The 22,074-nt window shown below is 36.1% G+C and overlaps 2 protein-coding genes across 28 annotated transcripts in view; one reads left to right on the plus strand and one right to left on the minus strand.

Annotated features, from left to right (window-relative positions):
* On the minus strand, positions 1-14,233 carry DBF4 (DBF4-CDC7 kinase regulatory subunit). 8 transcript variants are annotated; one of them, XM_086858546.1, is made up of 12 exons: positions 13,911-14,233; positions 12,628-12,806; positions 10,593-10,787; positions 9,436-9,486; positions 8,834-8,903; positions 8,617-8,693; positions 7,129-7,159; positions 6,811-6,853; positions 5,292-5,423; positions 2,800-2,911; positions 2,365-2,492; positions 1-1,235 (listed from the first exon to the last, which is right to left on the minus strand). In XM_086858546.1, exons 1-12 carry the CDS (start codon positions 13,954-13,956, stop codon positions 170-172), a joined length of 2,130 nt encoding a protein of 709 aa, XP_086714672.1. In that variant the 5' UTR covers positions 13,957-14,233; the 3' UTR covers positions 1-169. The 8 variants fall into 8 exon arrangements, with proteins under 8 accessions (XP_086714672.1, XP_086714683.1, XP_086714663.1 ...); XM_086858557.1 differs by having other exon boundaries at positions 12,628-12,803; positions 13,911-14,080; XM_086858537.1 differs by having other exon boundaries at positions 6,811-6,856; positions 13,911-14,080.
* SLC25A40 (solute carrier family 25 member 40) overlaps positions 13,798-22,074 on the plus strand; it is a 19,010-nt gene continuing 10,733 nt past the window's right edge. For 4 of the 20 annotated variants that reach the window (XR_015278283.1, XM_023920281.2, XM_023920286.2 and 1 more), the window contains exons 1-5: positions 14,127-14,367; positions 15,180-15,298; positions 18,684-18,743; positions 19,896-20,002; positions 21,744-21,811. Coding sequence is in view for 8 of the 20 variants with exons in the window: in XM_023920281.2 (XP_023776049.2) it covers positions 15,205-15,298; positions 18,684-18,743; positions 19,896-20,002; positions 21,744-21,811 (329 nt within the window). In the remaining 12 variants the exon portion in view is untranslated. Of the gene's footprint in view, positions 14,859-15,179; positions 15,299-17,793; positions 17,846-18,683; positions 18,744-19,895; positions 20,003-21,743; positions 21,812-22,074 lie in introns of those variants that run through there. The other 16 variants (XR_015278289.1, XR_015278298.1, XM_086858662.1 and 13 more) reach the window with 12 other exon arrangements.

Raw genomic sequence — 22,074 nt, forward strand, 5'->3', positions numbered from 1 at the left:
CAAAGCCAAACTCAAGTTTTATTTTTCGTATTTACATATACAGAAGTTTTTGCATCAAAAACTTGAAAACCAAATAATCTGTACATATAATACAGCAATTTAAGTCTTCATGAATAGAATCTTTATTTTTCAAGTCAATTTAAAAATCATTATATTAAATAAACCAGTATTAAAATCCAAAAAACGGAGATGAGGATGAAGTGGAAAATAATGACCACAGAACATTTGTATTCTGCCCTTCACATGTATCATTTATGCTCATTGAACATATGTTCTCAGTGTAACTTGAAAAACCTCCAAATTCTGAATTTCTTTCACTTGTCTGAAATAACTCCAACAGGGACTGCAGTGGTGAGCTAGAAGTGCTTCTCTTCTCTTCAGGAACAGACAGTCCATCTGAATTCTTTACATATAACTCCATATTCTGTTTCTGGGTTTCTCTCTTATTCCTTTTTAAGTTAAGCTTCACTTTTCTGTGCAGCTTTCCGGACGTTGAACTGTGGGCAGTGCTGGCAGCTGATGCATTAAGTTCTTTGTTCACAGTAGTATCAGATACTTCAGCCTCCAGAACCACATTGTGCTGCATTTGTTGATGATTATCACATAAATCGTGATGTTTCTTGACATATGTAGGATTGGCATCTGTTTTTTTCAAACACTTTGCTGGAAGAACTACTGAGTTATTTAATTTTCTTTTTTGCTGCAATAAGTTTTTGTCTTTTTCACTGAAATTTGTAAATTCACTATGAGAATATAAAGTATCCATTCCTTCCTGAAAACACTGTACATTCTTTTTACTTACATCTGGTTCCAGTATTTCCTTGCTGAATGGCTTAGAAGCTCTAGACGAGTTCTCGGTGTACACTCTGTCAGTTTTCTGAAGGGGTGGTTGTATGGAATTTGATGATACAACAGTCTCTCTTAACTTCACAGCACAGGAGCAATCAGTCTTAATACTTTCATTATTAATTCTGAACTTACTTTTTAGTTCCACAGGTTGTGGTGGGTGACAATAAAGAACTGAACAGACAGATGCAGAAACAGGAGCAGGTACTGGCACAGAATTTGGTTGTACTTCTGCAGGCTGGCGATCCAGTTTGAGTGCCTGCATTGCAGTATCCTTCCAGGAGTAAGTTTTCAAAGAAATGCGTTGCTTTTTCAGTCGCTCTTTTAACTCATCTGGTCTGGTTATCTTTCCAATAATAGGAGAAAAATATCCTGTGCTACATTTTGTCCTACAATGAAACAGTTTAAGAATATTAACAAACATAAAAAACACCATGCAACCTAACTCCATATACAACTGATCTGACAAAGGAGCTTTTGTCTTTACTCCTCAAGGAAAGATATTTTTAGAGTAGTAACACACTATTTCTACAGGAGCAGAGTGCCTTATAGTTTTGATGTTTTCTTACTGATTTGGACAGCTCATGAAGATGTTTTAAAAACACACAAAATAGTCTAGTATTTCAGTACATCTCACATTACAGTGGCATTAAGAATAAAAGAAGTTAATGAATATAATGCAATGACTATAAATACAATATAATTACAAATATTCTATGATATATATACACACAAAATTAACATGATTTTCTTGACAGGATTTCAAGCATAACAACTCTGAGTATTTTGTAATCACAAAAGAAAGAAAGGCTTCTTTTCATTAGGCTATCAGTTATTTGATTCTATTTGCATTTCCTTTGATTTCTTTCTTCATTACTTGCCTTTTTTTTATAAATAAAAAAGTTATTCCTTATCTCCTGGCTCACTTTAAAATAATCAGAGCAACCTTGAATAGTGTTTCTGTTTCATGTGACAAAGACCCTGGTGCCGTCAGTCCAAGACACCAAACAAGCCTTTCTCACCCTTTCAAGCTCTTGAGCTACAAAGAAAGGAACATCTGCTTTCTCTGTCCTGCACAGGCAGCACAGAAGCTAAGAGATTTAGAGTACGGGCAGGAAGTTTTTCCACAGGTAAGGAGACCAGACTGACTAATTTGCTGTCCTTAAACTACTAAATATGACAGAAAACATTTAGAGCAAGATGTCAAGACATTGTCTGATAGCAATATTTCAGTACAATAGATTTTGTGTTACAGGAGCTGGAGATAAGTAGGACAACTTCTGGCAACTTTCAGTCTCATCTTTCTCTGATATCATCTGCACTCCTGATTTTTTTTTAGATTCTGCTTTACAGAACTGATTTGCCACATACAACCTCATTGAAAATTTCCATTATTTATTTCATCCTTAAAAACATGAATTTATCCTGTTCTATTCAGATCAAGAATTTCAGAACTATCTTTATATTCAATGTCCTGACTCCCAGAGTCTTTAGAATTTACAAAATGTAAATACTCACCCTTTTATTTTTCCTGTATCATCATCTTTGTATGCAACAAACTCATAAACTAACTTTGAGATTATATCATCAACAACTTTATACTGTGTGCTTTGTGCAAAATTTTGGTGCCGCTCACTTTCAAGATGCTGCAATAAAGAAAAAATATTAAATAAATCTAATATTACAGATAGGAATATGTAAGTCAACAGTACAACAAGGAGCAAGCAAATATCATAATTTACTACCAACATCTCTAAGACATGAATTACTAGTGCCTTCAGCTATCAGAAATAGGTTTAAATCTTAATTGCTGCTTCTAACATGGGAAAAAAATACTAATTTTCTGGTTATTCAGAAAAATATTTTAACATAAAAAATTATAGAGAAACCTCTGGTGATACCACATTAAAGAGATATGATCGTATCAAAGCATATACTTGACATTTCACATACTGTTTGCAGATCTTCATATTTCTTCCCACAACATTCACAATATCCTCTCTTTCTTTTGTCCTGAGGAAATTGAGCAGGCATTCCACAATCCTTGTCACTGTTTATTTTGTTTCTGTTAAGAGAATATTACTGAGTCTTAAACATGGAACTGAGTGCTCAACTTGCCCCTCACAGTATGTTTATTCTTACTCACTTAAAAAAAATTAAAAAAAAAACCCAAACCAAACTTTTATTTCCCCTTAAAACTATTTATATTATTTTAGTCAATGCTTAAAAATCCCAAAGAGCTATGCATAGCTTTAAAATCAAACAAACAAAACCCAGAAACTGTAAGAAGACAGGCAGATCCAGTGAAATAATATGTAAGCACAGAACATCCAGGTTAGTATAGACATACTACTATAACTGACTCAGAATAAATAATACAACATTGCTAAACAAATGAAAATCAAAGGACATTTGGAAGTCTCTGTGCACAGCTGATAAAACTCAAACTAGAAAAAGAAAAAAAAAATATTTTAACACCCCCTGTTGGTTAAACACAATTTTGAATATGTTGATGCTGACCAAATGCCATTTTGTCCTGTTTTTCTAGGTAAAGGATAAGTGGGAATGCAAAAAAATGAACCTAAAGTTCTTCCTGGACATTAAAATATGAAGAGGGTTTCAACAGCTGGTCCATGATCTTCAAAATCCTCATCTGTGAAAAGCTACTACTTGATGCAATCCACTACTAAACCATGTAATGTTGATATGCCAGCAGTAAACTCATCAATCTCTACTTCCTTTTTATTATGAAGGATTAATTCCATCTCCCTGCTTAGCCAGATTTTACCAAGTATCTGCACAGATGTAAGCTCAGGACTTTACATCTAAAAATTAGCCTTGAAAGATCTCTAGCTTACAAAGCTTAGCAATGTATTGTTAACACCCCGCCCCAGCATTTCTTGGGTTCCCCAGGACAGGGAACTCTAGTCTGTGCTTTAACAGTAAAACTCGCAGAGAACCAGTAAAGCAGGACAGAAGCAATAGAATGCATCATCTGAAGACTGATTAAGTCTGCAGCTCTTGCCCAATGCCGAAGCAAGTAGAACTAACAACTTCTCTACAACAAGTTCTCCTCTCAAGTAACGATAAAAGAAGTGAACATTCCCTTCTCTCTCCCAAAACTGACATTGGTCACATTCACCTGCTGAGTATGAAACCTTTTCTCACTTAAACATCTCTTTGGTATGTGCCCACCTGAAATATTACTTAGGAATTTTTACTCAAATATAAATCCTGAAATTTTTAATATATTGTATTCCATAATCCATCTAAACAAAACCTGCCTTTTTGTTTTTGTAATGCTTTAAAAAGAATGGGCCTTTCCAGCATCCTCTGAAGAGACACAATCAGAAATTGTCTTATTTATACAGCAGTAACCCCTGCAACACCTGTTTTTTGCCTTTTCATACCGCTGCCTTCCTTGCAATTTAAAAAAAAAAAAAATTCATAAAAAAAAAAAAAATCATAAAAAAAAAGCATAATAGCAACATCAACTGAAACCTCCAGCTCTGTATTACGGTCAAGACTGAACAGAACTGTGGAGAAGCCACTTCATAAAGAAAATAGGTATCACAGCTAGTAAGTATTCAGCCCCAAGGACCAAAAAGCAGCAACTTACTAAATACACAAAGTTCCACAAATAGCAAAGCTATCCTTCACCTATTTAGTCTCTCCCATAAATCAATTTTAGAAGTCAATGAAAAAAGCTAGGTAGAAAAAAAATTTTAAACCCACACTGATTCACAGAAAACAGTTAATTAAGACTCTTAAATAGTTTCAAATAATAAAACGTATTTACTGAAGTTCTTTCTAACTGCATCTGTAGTGCTCAAATAGAGTCTGAATGCCAAAATGTATCACATAAACACTTGCTGTAAAGCCAGCTGCAATTCTACTGGGCAGCTGGCTTCTACTTTTCATCTTTGAAGAGTTGAAGCAGTATTAGCAGTCTAATTTCTATAATTATCAACAATATACACTCTGTATCAACAATGGTTAGGTACTGTGATTGAGTATCACTGCTTTATAAATTTAACTACTTATTTCAGCACTATATGGACAAATACAAAAGAAATCTTAAGAAACCCACTTCTTGTGAAATACTTACTGAACAGCATCCAAGATGAGGACAAAGAAGAAACCAGTGTCAGAAAGGAAAAAAATATCTTATGGTGACCCATAGTGAAAGGAGAAGGCCACATTTTTGGATGTATGTATCTGTATGCCCAAAAAAAGGACTAAAGACAGGATAAAGAGGGAACAGATAAAGGGACAAAAACAGTGCAATAAATGCATCAGACGAGACAGGGCAAATAGTATTAAATAGCACAAGAAAGCAAGAAAGAAGAAAAGCAATTATTTTAGAAAACAATTGGTTATGGAATAATTCAGAGAACAACTCTCTCCACTACCCACACCTCAATAAAATCAAATTTTCAACAAACCTTTCCTTAGTCTGAGTTTGCTTTTGACCAGAAGGATACTTCTTATCCACCTCAAATGGACTATATGGCTTTGGAACACAATAGTTCAGAAATGGAAAACTCAGTAACTGCAGATAAAATGGTCGGTACTGGCTGTATAAACACAAAATAAATGCATGATAATCATCAGAAATGGAAAAAAAGGCTTCATTGCATACATTACTCCAGGTCGAAAATCTTGAGAAAGTGTTTCTCTTTTATATATGACATACACAGAATGCTAAGCAGATACATATCTTAGAATTCATTCATTCCTTCAGTTTCCTTAGCTGTCTTTATAAAAAAATTTAAAAAAAGCATTGGCTGTTGGGAACTGCTGTAGCTACTTTTCATATACTGAATAATCAGTTGACTGAAATGCTGATGGCAGAGTTCAGTCTGACTTTTTCCCCACATTACTATTATAAGCTACCCAGGCAAAATTACAGCAAAGCATCACCTTCTGATACTGAACTTTTACTCATGTTGTATAAACATTAAAAATCATTATGTTACATAAATATTTTGAAGTGTTTAGTACTCCACTACATTATTAATTTCACATATTGTTAAATTCACATATGGTGAATATAAATGTATGAATTTCTTATCCTTAGAACTAACTCTGTTGGTCCAATTCTCCCCACTATTCCCATGTCCCTCATACCTATTGCACCAACTCACAGTGCACAACCAGGTTTAGATCTTTTTTCAATTCAGGAAAGATTCAGAGAAATCAGGTCAAAGAATTTAGCACTTATAAATAACACTGTAAGTCAGAAGTTAGTTAGCAATTTAAAGGTGCAAACTATGCTGTGCAGAACCAAACTTTTTGTACAATTCATTATTCTCTCAACTTCTGACTAACTGGTGTTTTGTTACACAATGAAGACTAACTGGTTACAGGACCAGAAATACGTGAAATTTTTCAAGGCTGAAAGTATCAAATCTCATGCTACTGTGGATACTGAAATCAGATTAATAGCTTACAATTTTTCCCTTTAAAAATAAATGATTGAACAGAAAATTAAACCTAATTTTGATGAATTATTTTACCTAACAACTTTTCTTTCCTGACATCTAAAGCAGGAGATAAATGTAATTGAGTTCAAACTACAGGAGTGGAATTCAGTATGCAAAGTTTTATTGGTCTTTTGTGCTACAGGATTTGGAACTAAGGAAAGATGTAAAGGCTCAGGATTCCCTTTCATTCCTTGGTAGGAAGTAATCCAAAGAACCCTCTCTCATGATCCACAAACTGGAGTCACCTGTTAACTTGTCACTTCCATCACTTACGGCAAATATTTCCTACTCTACTACTACTTGCTCAATCTCATTTGGTGGCTAAAGACATTTGTATGGCATTTTAAAAGGACAGTACACTTGACATCTGAAGTCAGGAAGTTGAAAGGATCTGAAATTTAAGGGCACACTTCCTGAAGTAACTCTCAATTACTCAGTTTGAGAATCATATTGCTAAATGTATGAAGAGAACACTTACCGACTCCTATCTTCCACCCTGATAAATGGAATTTTCAATCTACCTGCTCAGAAGGGGAGAAAAGGAAATTAATATAGAATTACTTTTTATCATTTATCAAGTTGCTCCAGTAGCTTAATAAATAAGCAGACTTTATTTTAGAACTCATTATGTACAGGTTTTGACAAACTCTTGATTTACACAAAGTTTCTCTAAATGCTTCTTTTGGACATACAAAATGGAGTATGGCACATTTGACCACAGGAGAACTGTAGCACATTTTTAAGCATTCAGAAAATAAGTCAAGCCAAAAACTTCTACAATTATTGAAGTACTTACTTTTTGACTTTTGAGCAGTAATGTGTTTTCCCTATTGAAAAAAGAGAGATGGTGTAAAATCACTGTATTTTCTGCATTGTACTTAAAAGATTAACCTGCAGATAATTTATAAGATTAGTGTGTTAATCACTGTGTTAATCATGGCTTCATACAGTCAAGATGAATTTTTCAGGCAACAAAGCTCATCAGTACTTTGAAACAAGGTAACATGTTTCCCAAAGAAATATTTATTTTTACACTGAAAAAAAAGAAGTGTCCTCCTTAGGATGCCTCAATTTATTTTTTTTTAAGACAAATCTAAACAAAGAAACCCAGAAAGGTAAATTTATACACTTACTCTCTCCACACTGAAAATTCCCTGGCATAGTTGAAAGTTCAGTCTTTAATACAGATAACATTTTTACAACACTTTGTAAATCCTAATTAACTGCAAGCTGCAAAATGCCACCAAAACCTGTAGGACAGCAAGTATGTCCAATTAAAACAATTCTTTTAATGTGAATGGATTGACAGAGGCTGAGTCTTTTATTATTTTTAGCAATGAAGACTAACATTTAGAGGAGTATTTTGTCCTCAGAAAAAAGTGATGTCTACATTCAAGCATCAGCTGTTAAATGTAATTGATTCTGGTAAAAGCACAAACTCATTTCATACTATGTAAAAAAACCTCACCCATTATCCACAAACACAGTGATGCTTTGGCAGAGGATTTTATGTGGCCTCAAGAATTAGCCGATATTACATTCCAGAACAGCATAACACATGCTAAATAGTTTGGTTCCATTAACTTACCAGACCCCATGGCTAAACTAGACAATTGTGCAAATTACAGAGCAACTGCAGGTGGCGCACAGAAGAGCTACAAGCTTTAATGCCTCACTATATCATACACTAAAAACTTGAGAAAAGGGGATTTTCACCTGTCAACTCCACATACTCGGCAAAATAGCTTCAAGATGGTTTACGCTTGTTCACTACCAAGAAAGAATTGCAGATTCCTTATATAGACAGCTTCTCCAGGAAACATAACCATGATTTTTCAAAATGGCCATCAGAAGTAAAGAACTTCTAATTACTGTGTCACAGGGAAAATTATACAAGGTAACATAGCCACCATCTACATCATACTAAAACAACAATACATTAATTACTTTTGAGGCAGGCAGAACGGAAATTTCAGACAGTTCAGCACTTCTGACTCTTAGACATCCTTTGCAAGAGCACAATCCACACACTATGGAATCAATGCTACTAATATAGTTATTTTTAAATAATGTTGAAATATACAGCAAATACTTTGTATTTTTGAAGATGGTTTTTAAATCAATTCACAAGACATACTAGTCTGAAAAACTGAAAATGAGCAATACCTTTATTAAAGTAAAATCCGCAAGCTTCACAGTAGGCAGTACTTAGGACTTTAGTACTTAATGTTTTCTTAGTTAATGAAACAAATGGCATTTTTATAAATGGCAGAGAGGCACTTACCACATCTTTAGAAGAACTGCCTGCTCTTTTGATTAGATAGAGCTCCCTTTTCTTTTGTTCAATGCAATTCTTAACATCTAGCAAAAAGTGGGAGAATTATTTTCAGTTAACCCAATTTTTGTATGTTTTGCAACTTTTAATATTTCAAATTCAACAAAAGAACAGTTAAATGAACATTATGTGTTCAAGTCAGGCTTCATTTAACAAAAATATTTACCATCAATATGAAGTATCTTCACTCCCCAGCTCAAAGCATTCGATAGTATACTACCAGAGGGGATTAAGTCCTGCAAGCAATAAATTATATTAATTATTGTAACCATTAATTACTTAAAATAATTAAAAATTTAACATGTAATATGAAAGCTGAGATTAAAATGCAGATGCTATGCTTCTAGCCAAAAGAATACTCCTCTAGACTCCTCTTCTGTCTCTCTGTATTACTGCACCTCACCATCAAAAGAATACATTTAACCTTCAGAAAGCCAAAACTGTTCTTTACAGTCATGTTTTATAGTAAGATTTGAAGAAAGTGAATTTATACATTAACTTCACGAGCACCTCTCAAATGCTAGTTATATTAGCAATCCTGACAAATTTTACTACTTGTCCTTAGACTCCAAAGACTTTCAATTCTTCAGGAAGTACCCAGAAAGCATACCTGACACTTCACTTAGGACAATCCCTCAATTTCTGCCTGAGCATTCTGTGACTGACCTCCCTCTAAAACCATTAAGACCACTTTCGCTACTGCTCGTCTTCTAGAAAAAACAAACTACCAAGGTTCTGAAGCACAACTTTGTTGATTATTTGGCTTACCTGTTCTTTGATTGCTTTTTCAACCAAGGATTTTCCTCTGCTCATACGTACCTACATTAAAACAGAAACACGTTTGTAGCAAAGAGATAATTTACATTGCTCTTAATGAATACATATGTTAGCTACAAGGGTCTTTTGCTCATTCTACTGCTGATTTTTCAATAATATGCATCTTTCTCACAGGGTTACAGCTGATACAGTCGAAGTGAAGAAAACGCCAAAACAAAAAAAACCCCGAACAAGTAATCAGTAATTTTCAGCCAAAGGCCACTGCAATCTTAGTGCTGGAACAAAGCAGATGGTGGGAATAAGCAGCCAGTGACACACACCAGAAGATGAGGTTTCATCACCTGGGCTTGTGAAAATTATAGTCATGAATATAATCATAGCCTCTGTTTTATCCCCTGCTTTTCTATCACAAGTGCATTTCCTTTCTCTACTTTTTACAGTTTATTCATTATGAGTTGCCTTTACCTATCCAGATTGTTTGCAAAATGAGGTGACCTCACCTATACAATATAAAGACCAGCCCGAAGCCTGGTCATGTTTCTAAATAAACACCATATATATTGTAGAGCTATTTATTTTCAACTCTATTTTGAATGGACACAAGACTTGCTCATGTAAGAAACTTCACATAAACCTGCATAAATTCAGATACTGTTGCAAATAATGCAATCCCCTAAGAAAGGGCTCAGAAAAACAATATTCATAATGTTCAATTTTAATTATTTCCTACTACTATCAGAGAGTGTTTCTGCAGATATCAGCATTAACAACATCAAATCAGCCAGACTTTAATAGGCTGTGTTGCTAAAGAGACAGGAATCACTGGATGTCATCATGTGCCTGATCCAGCTGTCAAACATAAAATGCTGTAAGTCAGATATGCTACATTAGAAAGTATTTTAGTGTACTCTGCTTATTTTCAAAAATGGATCATTTTAAAAATTAGTTTCAAAAAATTTGCTGAATTACTTTTGAGTTACAGTTAAATTTAACAAGTTAGCCTGAATAAATTTAAAATAATGTTTGAAAGAAAAAACCTTATTCACCCATGGAACTGCTGCCACCTTTAGGAAACAATAGGAGAAAAATTTTAAGAGCATATCCCATGGATTGCAGCTGATTTGCAGTATTATTACTAAGAAACTTACTGTATCTACTATCTTAAATGAACTTCCATCAGGTCTATCTTTTCGGTTGCTAGGATGAGGTGAACCATTTCCTCCATTAGATGCAGATTCTGGACTCGGAACAGGAGAAATCTGGCCAAGAGTTGATGCAAATTTTGCCTCCTTTTTATTAGTCACCAGATAGTTGATATCTTTACTAAGAAAACTCTCCACTCGCTAAATATAAAAATAGAAAATAAATAATTATTCCAGGATGACCATTAACTCAATTTTACACTGACTATTGTAAGGGAAAGTGATAAAACTTCTAAAACTATTAAGTTCAAAAACACTGAATTAACAATAAAATATTTTCTAAATATCTGGATGACAATTAAGTTGTACTAGCATCTTACCAGTCACAAATTCTAATTTCAATTTCTTACTTTTGTAATCATTATTCAAAAAGCTTTGCTTTGTTCTGATTATGCCAATTTTTTACTATCTACCTGTAATACCTTCCAATTACAAGAATGCAAACACTGCATTAAGGAATAACAGACTAATTCAAGGAACAACTGTCTCTAAGTTTACGTATCAGAAATTACACAGTTGTATTCAGCTAAACTTAAAGGCAGATGTTTGCAAATGTAATTTACAGACTGAAAAAAGGTATAAATTTACCGAGTTTAGAACCAGCAGAAAAACTAAAATTTCAGGATAGCTACCATGTTTCACACCTACAGTTTTCATAACACTTCTCAATAAAGTCTTAAGTAGATACAAATTCTCATACTCAGCTATATAAAAATGTGGTCATTCTGCATTTACTCTCTTCCATTTTGCTGCTTCAGTCTCTTTCATTGTCAACTACAGTGTGATTATCAGCTATGAGCATTGTTATTTAATGTCAGATTGATTAATTTGAGGTATTTTCCTCTTTTCCACTAATCAGTGTAGAAAGCACAAATCACACAGCTTGAAACTGTGCCTTTCAATTCTGCTCTTTTAGAGAAATGGGATATACAGGGCAAGGCACTTCTAAGTGCACTCCACACAAGTAACAAAGGAACATGTGGTAATTGATCATGATACTGTTGAGCACCTCAGGTTGAGGCATTTACTCCCCAGAATAAGCCAAAAAACCTTCCTTTTCAGTCTCTGAGTTTTGACCTTACTTTTCACATACGAATGCCTAAAATTCTGGTTTAGAGAGAAAGGCAAATGAGAGCATGCACTTATTTGATGTTAAATGTAAAACAACACATTTAACTCAAAACCATGTTATTGCTATTCCTTACTGACACTATTTAAGACAGCACCTTGATTTACAAGCACCAATTTCATAAAGCTGCTAAGTGTCCCTCTGAGGTCAAAGAAGTATTACCAAAGTGATGTTCAGAACAGCTAGCAATTTAAGCAGCTCCCTTCTGCCTCTGTGCTTAAAAGGTACAATGCAATTAGTATTATTATTATATACTGTACTTGCTTGTATCAAAGAATTCCTTCCATACACTAAGGACAACTAGGAAAAAAATTAGTAAGCCACTTATGAAGTTTATAATTTAAGCAAGAGTATTCAAAAACTAAGATACTCTGCGAAAAGTAGTTAGTGAAGTTACTGTCTTGCAGAAGGCATATACAAAACTCTTCATTTACTCTCATTCAGGTTCAGCTAAACACTGTGTTTACAGTTATTACATTAGTTGTAATATGTAAGCATGTTAATATAGTCAGAAGCAGCAAAAGAAAAATCACCTCAAACAATGAAACCTAATAAATTTGGACAAAATTTTAAGCCAGGTGAATAATCAACTGAAAACAAAATCTCCTAATAAGAACTTCTGTTCCAATCAGTAAAGCAGCTGGTCCTGAAAACCCACAGAATAATTTGTTGGTAAGCTCACTGTTTGTACTAAAGTTTAAGAGAAACACAGATAAATAAGACCCCATCTCAGATAACTGCAAATAACATTAAAATGTAGTTACAAACAACACAAAAAAGACATTCCATATCCTATTATGTCCATATGCACATTTCCTTCTAAGTTCATACAAGTCTCTATTATTAACTTACCCCTCCCAACTCTTTAAGGTCCTTTCCTAACTTTTCAGAGATCACATTTGATGGGATATCGAGGTAAAACACCTTCCCAGTGAGTGGCTTAAATCTGAGTTTCTCTGGTTTTCCTGTGTCTTTTCTCACATTTTTCAGGGAAGATTTTATCTTTTCTGTTTTTCCTTGTATTCCATCTGCTGGGAAAACAAACAAACAAACAAACAAACAAACAAAAAAACCACAATTTAAACAGAAATGGACTTTGGTTGTATTTTCAAAAGAGAAAATTTCTAAATTATGATAATGGATGGAGCAAGCTTCCATAGAATGGTTTGGGCTGGAAGGGACCTTAGAGATCATCCAGTTTCACTTTTACTAGAACACGTTGCTCAAAGCACAATTCCACATGTTGGTTTTACATTGGTTTTTCTTCCTCAATGCCTTACTCCTAGTTGCTTCTCTTCTGGAGAAGCTCAAGACAATGAGAGCTGCCACAGGAAGTAAGCAGGCCTCTTCTGGAGACAAAAAGGCAACATGCAAAACAGTCCCTCTGTTAAGTATTCCTTCTCTCCCTGAAACAGTCTTAGGAAAGAGAGCAGAACCACTGCTCATGCTGCAAAATCCTCTAAGTTTTATGAGCACACTAAAAAACACAGGAACAGCAGTCAGTTTTGTAGGATCTGGAAGAGAAAAAAAACCTAGAGAAATAAGAAAACGAGGAGACAGGTTGGTGTAACTGATCCAGAATCTAAACAAAAAAGATGGATGATAAGCAAGCTTGCAAAGAAAATTCTGTACACGATCATGGACCAAATACGGTGTTATACTCACCACACACATGCCAGGGCCATTCAAAAATCCACACTATAAACACTGGAATTAATACTGGAGCACGCATACTAAACCTCTCAGGGATAATCTAAACTTTGGAGTACTCAAACCAGACTACAATAACAATCAAGAGTCTCTCTTGCAAAGCAGCTGCGTTCTCACACCCTGGGCCTAAGGAGCCTTCCATACAAATACCAGCGAAGCCCTGCCTGGCGGGAGCAGCTCGCCCAGCAGCGGCCCGGCCGCTTCCCACACATGTGGGACTCGTTTTTACGTTTAAATCCCCACCCCACGCAAAAGCCCTCCAGCTGCCCCCCGCTCGCACCGCCGGCCCGCGGGCGGCTCGGGCCCAAACCCGGCACGGGGCGGGCTGCGGCGCCTCACAGCCCCAGCCGGGATGGCGGCAGCGGCTAAGAAAGGCCTGAACGGCGGCAGCTCCCCCGCGCTGCCCGCAGCCCCCCGCCACTTACGGGGACGCGCTCCTTTGTCGGCGGCCTCGGCAGCGCTCGGCTTCATCTTCCCGCGGAGTCACATCGTGCTCTGCCCTGCCGGCCCTCCCGATCGGCACGGCCGCCGCACGCCCGCCTTCCCGCCTCCGGCACAGCGGCGGCTGCGCCCTCACCAACGGCCCGCGCGGGCTGGGCCCCGCCCGGCGAGGGCGGGCGGAAGGAGGGGAAGGAGGCGGTGGGGCCGGAGCTCGGCGCCCTGCCTCGGGAGGCGGGGTGGGAGTGCCTGCCTTCTTCCCTCCTCGGCACTGCCCGGGCTCTGCTTGAGTTGCGCAGACCTTTGCCCCAGGCGGGCGCAGCCGATAAGCGGGTTTGTACGCGGTTCTGGGCAGCGCTCCCCTTCGGAGTTACAGATACATGAAAATTTGACAATATCCCCACCCACCGTTAGCAGTTGTTAGCACCTGAGAGGCCAGAGACGGTGTGTGCAACTTAATCTTTTTTTATCCAACTTGAAGCGTAGTGAAAAGAACAAAGCATTCTTGTAGAGCCAATGAAAAGCTTAGATCAGTGTTCCTAATAAAGTTAGGGCTGCGCTTAAGCACAGTGGTACATTTTGAAATACACCTCTATTTGGGGATATTATTTTCTGAAGTAATTTCACTGTCTTCTCCCATCCTGGCTAGTTACAGATATTGTGAAAACATTCCTAAAATTGCTGTGACCATACCTGTGCAGCCATATATCAGGATTTGCTCAAGGAATTAACATTTGGTGGTAGCACTATTAGTGTAATATGCTGTTACACGAGGAGCCTGCCAGGGAACGCGGTCATCACTAGCAGGCTGTGGCTGTTGGATCAGCCAGGAGACCTGCCTGGGATCTCTCAGGAGAAATGGGAGCAAGAGAAGAGCTGGCTTAATTATTCTGCAGTGCTCCAGTGTATGGGCCACAGGCTGGGAGTTTATCCCTGTAAGGATTATTTGCATGTTCATAAACACTTTGTTGTAGTTAATGCGTATTAAACATTTAATGTGGTTTGCAAGAACATAAATGTAATTCTGTAAGAAGGATTTTTAAGATATATGGTGTTTTTTAGAAAAGTCACTTGCAAAACATGGCTCAAATACTCTCAAATTTCAAAAATTATCGAGATGCTTGTATATAAGTAGAAAAGCAATATTGCTGGTTCTACATAAGTTAGTAATGAAAATTGAAAATATTTATCCTTTGATTTTTTTTCTGCAAATTTTGATTATAGTCTTAACAATATGTTTTTCTGTTCCTTAACAGGTTTTTCTTTTCCAGGGATAAAGCCATGGCTGAAATGAGTAATATCAATATACAAAAGCTTACCATTGTTCAGCAAGCAATAGCCTCTTGTTGTGGAGCTATAATTACATCATTATTTGGTAAGGCAAGCTATGAAGTTGGCCACAGAGTGAATCTTACAAAGTGATTACTCTTCAGTTTGACTCAGCATGATGTCTGCTTATGTATGTTTCCACTAATATGTTCAAAAAATATCTTTTTGGATAGTTTTCTTTTAATTTTTTTTTGTCTTTTAAAAAGCATGGTTAATTGAAATCTTTTGTGTCCCTGATAATGTCTATTTCTGAAAACAAGAATAATATTTACTAATTTTGACTTTCTGTTTCCTTTTTTCCATTTGGTGTAGTTATTAATTGCTTTCTGTTGAGAAGAAACAAAGTTATCAATAAAAACTAATTTCCATATTTCCTGCTGCTTCAAAAATATTTTAGATAAAAGTCTGCTTTACAGTACAACACACAAATCCTGCAAGGCTGGTCCCAGTGAGGCATAGTAATAACAATTCTTCTCTGATATCTTACCCCATCAAATACATTTATTGTTGGATTTAGTTTGGTTTTTTCCTTTCTCCCTAAACACTGCTTATAAGGATACATTTTTCTTACTCTATTATACTTCTGGATAGTAGATGAAATTCATCTTCTGCTTCAGGTTCAGTCCTATCACTGAAGACCTCCTTCCCCATGCATACCTAAGGAGCATTGGTTGGTTACATCCAGCACTTTATGTCTCTTGGAATTCTACAAGCTCATTAGCTCATACTTTGTGCTGCTGTTACTTTTTGTTTTAATATAGCCTTTAGTTGTGACTTAGGCGTTAATGTGGATTAAGCTGCAGGGAAATGTGCAATTTTCTAAGTATGATTTTTCCCCTGCAAAATCTCCAAATGTTTACAAAATAGGATTTTACCAGGAACCTGTCAAATTCAAAGTCTTTTGTTCTGTTTCACTACGTGTCCTGTACATCAGACCTGCGGAATTCCCAAGATGGATTTCAATTGGGTTTACATACATTCTAGTACGTTCCAGTACAGGGTAAGGTGTTGGTGCTCAAGAGAGGTACAGGAGCCTGGCTCCTGTCTGAAGTGCCAGTCTGAGACAAGCTAGAATAGTGTGAGTGGCTGAAATGCTACTAGATAGCGAATTTTAAGCAATTTAGTTGAACTGCAGGAGTCACATTTAGATCCCTAGGTTTAGGTACTGAAGTGTGAGCCAAATATTCAACCACCTGTTAGTCAACTGAGGCAGCACCAGAGAGCTAAGGTGTGACTGCATTGCCTGAGCTTAGGAGTGTTTTTAGTGAGACGTTGTCGTGGTTTTAAACCAGTAACTCAAAAAAACTACTTATTTCTTGTTGTGAGATATGGATTAAAACAAGAGCAAAACAGGCTTAAGACTTAAAAGGAATAAAGACAGTTTATTAACAAACTACAAGAATGAGAATACCAGAATAAACTTTCAGAAAACCCCCTTATCTTCTACATCTTAACTATTTTTCTGTACACATGACAACATAGAGACAAATAACTTTAGGACTTTGGTGGTTAAAAACAGTCTTAATTCTTGCTACAGTCTTTCATCAGTCTTTGCAGAGAAACAGAAGTCTCTTTCTGTTAGCTTACGGAGTTTCTCACTAGAAAAACTATTTTTCATCATAGTTTTCTATTTCTCTAATGCCAGCTGCCCGGAAATCTGTCATTAGATCTTCTCCTCCCATTTCACATCTCCAAGGTGTGTATGGGTCACAGAGTTTAGGAATCTTATTTTTAAGGATAAGTTATTCAAAGGCAGAAGTCTTCTTCATTTGTCTCTGTGAGCCTTCCTGGAAAACAGTTTTCTCTTTGCCCTCAAAGCTTCAAAATTTTCACTCAACTCAATTCCAGCAACTCACAGTATCACAAGTACTCTCTCTCTCTCTCTTCTGCTCAAAAGTTACACTTTGAATATCTCATTCCTCCTAATACTCTTATCATGAATTAAAGGAGTCTTTTTATACTATTATTGTCCATCTCCATAGCTTTAACAGAAAGATATTTCAGCTGTAAAGCATCTCCTTATTCTCTCTTTCTTATTTAAACTTAACTCTTTTCTTCACTGTTTTTGGTGGTTCTATGATGTCTTCTCTATGTTGATTGTCTCTCTCTCTGTCTTTCTGAGAAAAGGAGTAATCTGTATGTTTATCCAGGTAGTAAAAGAATTAAAAGCTTTAGGAAAACTGCAAGAGTTCATGGTGTTAAGTTTCAGTCTAGCAGCAAAAACTGAAAACCAAGCTCGGCTGGCCAGCGCTGCTTCTCTTCTCCCTCCCCCCCCCCCTCCACCCCGCGGCCTTGTAGGCCTGGAGAGGGGGGGAGGAGGCCGAGACAGAGCCTGCTACCTTGTCCGAAGCCGGAAACTAAAGAGAACAAGAGAATTCTGTCTGTACTTCTTAAGGGGGTGTTTACAAGTTGAATTCACTTTTTAATGGTCAGATCTGCTGTCAATTCTTGAAAATGACCGATAATTGGTCAAGAGGGAAAAACTCCCATCAGCCACCAGCAGCTTCAACTTCCTCTCCCTCCAAGCTGTCTTAAAGGTAAAGCTACCCCATGACAGACGTGGACTAGAGCGTTTGACTTTAGTTGACACTTGGTAAGTAAGATTGTAGATCTTGTGTCATTTCTGTCAACTCTGTAGGTATTTTGGATACCTTAGAGGGTCAGATGGGACCAGCTGCTTATATGCAGGCAGCTGAATCGAGCCCTCAGCCCATATAATCAGAAGAAGGTGGTCCAGCTGCCCAGCCACTGCAGTGTTCAGCATGTCTCAGCTTGTGATAGTTCAAAGGGCTGCAGTGGAAGCAGTGAAATGTTCACTAAACCTTCACTTTTACTTTTCAAGAGCCCCAATGTTTTACATATTGTCTACATGCAGCAAAAAAGAAAAGTACATAATGAATTTAACTTTTTTTTTTAAGTTGTATTATAGTAAGTTTATTGAAAAAGAACAAACACATGAAGAATGCTGTGCTATTTTATATGATGGAGACCAAAATTTGATTTTGTATGCCTTATGATACACTACTTATAAAAGATTAGCAGCAGAATGTAATATTACAAGTTTTAGCAATTTCCAACAACATGACACAGTGGTTTTTAAATGAGCTTTATGTATCTCTAATATTGCATTAAAGTTAATTTCAACAAACAATTTCACAGTTGCGTATGCAACTGTTACTAAATTAGAAAAGATAGATTTGATGTCTTGCAAACTATACAGGGTGAGTAGTTCTCCTTTGTCCTTGAAAACATTGTCTGCTAACAGCCCTTTACTGTCTGCCTGATAACACTGTAAAAACGGTTAGGATTTCCCCCCCCCTCTCTCTGGAAACAAAAAAAAAAGCTTGTAGAAGTTCATGATAAGGAATCTGTAAACGTCTACATTTTCAGGGCACCCTGGGTGTTTCTAAATGACTTCTGTTTCATTTTAGTAACTCCTCTTGATGTTATCAAAACTCGACTGCAAACCCAAAACAATCCGTTCCATAAAGGTAAACAAAATGTGTAGTGTAATGGGGACACTTTGCTCTTTGCTCTTGTATTTAGCTGATAGTTGTAGTTACTGATACTTGCAGAATGTTTGAATTTGTTTCCCCAGTATAATGGTGGGGGGGGGGGGAAAAGCAACACACCACTATATATTAAACAGACACAGTAGAAAAAAATCCCATACATCCATACCATTTTAAACAGGCTTTGTTTTTTTTTTTTTTTCCCTGTCTTAATATTTTCATTTTGGCAGAAGGTATAACTAATAGTGAGTTGAGTCAAACAATAAAAAGCTGTTACTAAATTAATAAATATTTCATCAGAGGGCTTATGTGATCAGGATGTTAAATCAAAGTTCATCTCCTCCAGAATCCAGAGATTTTTGGAATGGAGTAGTCTGAACAAGTCACTTTCCACTTGGGTTCTAAATAGATGAAGATACTGTGCTCTCAAAGGTGTGCTAATGGTGCCTACTAATTACTTGTACTTAGTAAATGAGATTAAAAAGGAAAGGAGATGACTGGTTTTGCATGTTGAATGTGGAGGTATTTGCAGTCACACTTGCAAATTAAATTAAGAAAAATACTTGAGCCTTCTATCCTGATTTTGAGTAAGTTCTAAAGCCTTCAGAAATCTGCAAATGTAAAGCCTGAATTATTTTTGTAATGGCAATAATATTTTATCAAACAGGTTGATGTGGAAGAAATGAAAAACAAATGGAGGGCATGATCTAGTATAAATATAGACCAAGATAAGATATGATACTACTACTAATAATGTAGATAAATACCTCCACTTGAAGTGGATGCTGAGGCTACTTAATAAAAGATTTAAAAATCTGAAAGATCTTCACAGTTACATGCAATAGTGACATTCAGGTCTTGTGTTAGATTTACTTTTCAGCAGATGGTAGTATAACCTAAATATGTCTCTTGGGGCCTTGTGAAGTTCCGTTTAGTTGAGCAGTCTGAGTGGTACATTTGTACCCTCTTTCCTTTAACCTAATCTGTCATTACTGATTTACCAAAATTATTTTGCCCCTCTGTGTCTAACCAGAGATAAATCTGTGTTGCCATTATATCCAATTTGAAATTGCTGCTGTGTAAAAACAATCTTACAAGCATTAACTATATTCTTATATACCATTTCATTAGGGAAGTGTTCGGTGTCCTCCAATGGCCTTATGGATCATGTATATGTTTGTGAAAATGGGAACAGCAAAGCCAGGTATAAAAATCCTGGGCATTTCAAAGGGACATTGGTAAGAGAATTTTACATGTCTATGAGACTATGCATTAAGTAGCATACTGTAAAGTTTTCAGGTTTTTTGGATTGTACTGGAATTTGTTATTTGAGAGGGTCTTCATGTGGTTATATTGTTGATTGATGATACCTTCTACTGTCTGCAATAAAGTACATATTCCTTCCTTAAGATGAACAAGGAGGCAGCTGCACAGCTCTCCTCACAGGTTACAGGCTTTATGATTTTATTTTCCCCACTTCAGCTATATTGGCAGTAGTTACTGATTGCAGGTAATAATTTTCTCTTACTTGTTTACAGCCCTTGTGCCCACATATCTCACAATATGATCCTGAGCTAACTAATGGTACAGATGGTGTTTAAAGTTAAATTCATGTGTCAAGTTCTCTATCCATTGAGACTTATAGAACTAGCATTTTCCCAGACACTTGAAACAAACTTGCTGGCAAATACTTTCATGCTAGTTCATTAACCAAAATTATTTTTTGACTCTGCCATGAAATTAAACCTATGATCAAGGATTTTTCAGAATTAAAATCTTGTGAATGGGATGTTAATGCAAAAGATGTCTTCAGCAGTTTTACAGGGTTGATTTTAATTAATAACTTTACAACTGTAATTTTTTCAATCAGCTTTACTATGTAATTTCAGGAAGTTACTTAATTTTCTATTTGACCTGAATGTATGCCGGTTTTTGCCATAACAAGGTGATTCTCAAAGAAGAGTAACTATCATGTAACTTTATCTTCATTTTATAAAAAAATGAGTCCTATCCTTTATCTATACCTCCCTGTTTTGTAAACTTGCTGAAGCTGGGTTATAAACATATTAACTAGATAGTATAAAAGTGTCATTTTTTGTTAAACCATGTTAGGACCTCTAGGGATTCCTGGCTTCCTTTCAAAGCTAGTCAGGTTTATTGTAATAGACCATTTATTTGTTTTTCCCATTCAGCTTTTTACACCACAGGATTAGTCCATCAAGGCTGTCTCCTCTAAAGCTATTTGCTTTTTTCTTCCTCTAAGTCCTTTCTGTGGTCTGCCAGACTCTCTGTCTTTTGAGGCCATGATAATGTCTGGTGTTAGGTGTATTCTAACCCATTGAATCTCAACCTCTTTCCCCAAATGTTTTAAGAAAATGAGATATCTTGACATTACAAAGTTTGTCGTTTTGGTTGTGATTTCAGTTGAATGATCTTCAAGGCTTAGTGTTCCTCTGCTGTCAGTCTCCTGGGAATATACAAGACAGCTGCAATAATAATTGCAAACTTGTATATGGTATAGTGTATATACATTACATATATGGGGTCATGTTGTCAGAGGAAGCAAGTATTGCAGAATCTTTGAGAATCAGTTGCTATTTCATGCCTAGAAACTCTGCCACAAATTTAAAAAAATTATTTTAGTGGATTTTTTGAAGAAGTTTCCACAAGTTGCTGCAATGCCATATTAGTTCTGAAAATAATATTCACAGCGCTGTCAGTCACTGATAAACACTTAGTACTTTAGCTTTTTAAAGATAGTAATTTTAGCCACACAAATTATTTTGTTCAGTCCAGTGGAACTGTTTGCATGATAAAGTGTGATAGCTTGTGTAAACAGTTACAAAATGGGGTCTTAGAATGATAAGCCATTTTAGAAACATACTTTCAAAGACATTAGTTTTTGTGTTCTGCCAGCTAAAATATATTACCAGCTACAAAAGTTTGTAGCTAATTATGGCTCTTTGGTTATATTTTTAGGATGCATTTGTGAAAATAATTCGAATAGAGGGAATTAAGTCGCTGTGGAGTGGACTTTCCCCAACACTGTAAGTTGAATGGATTTTTTGGGTAACATGCCCTAAGTTATTGTTAAAAAATTACTGAATTATTTTTGACAAATTATTATGCTTATTTCTAAATTATTTTTAAAATGTAGTCAATTCTGAAGTTGTGGACTAATCAGTTTGATCAGAAATGTCTATGAACAGTATAATTTTTTCCAGATTTTAGAATTTCCTGATACATTCTCAGTAGTTAAACAGGATCAATGGACTTCTCATTCTGCCTTTTTTTTTTTTTTCCTACTGTA

Source organism: Cyanistes caeruleus, chromosome 1 (genome assembly GCF_971803275.1).
Source record: "Cyanistes caeruleus chromosome 1, bCyaCae1.hap1.1, whole genome shotgun sequence".
Taxonomy (NCBI): domain Eukaryota; kingdom Metazoa; phylum Chordata; class Aves; order Passeriformes; family Paridae; genus Cyanistes; species Cyanistes caeruleus.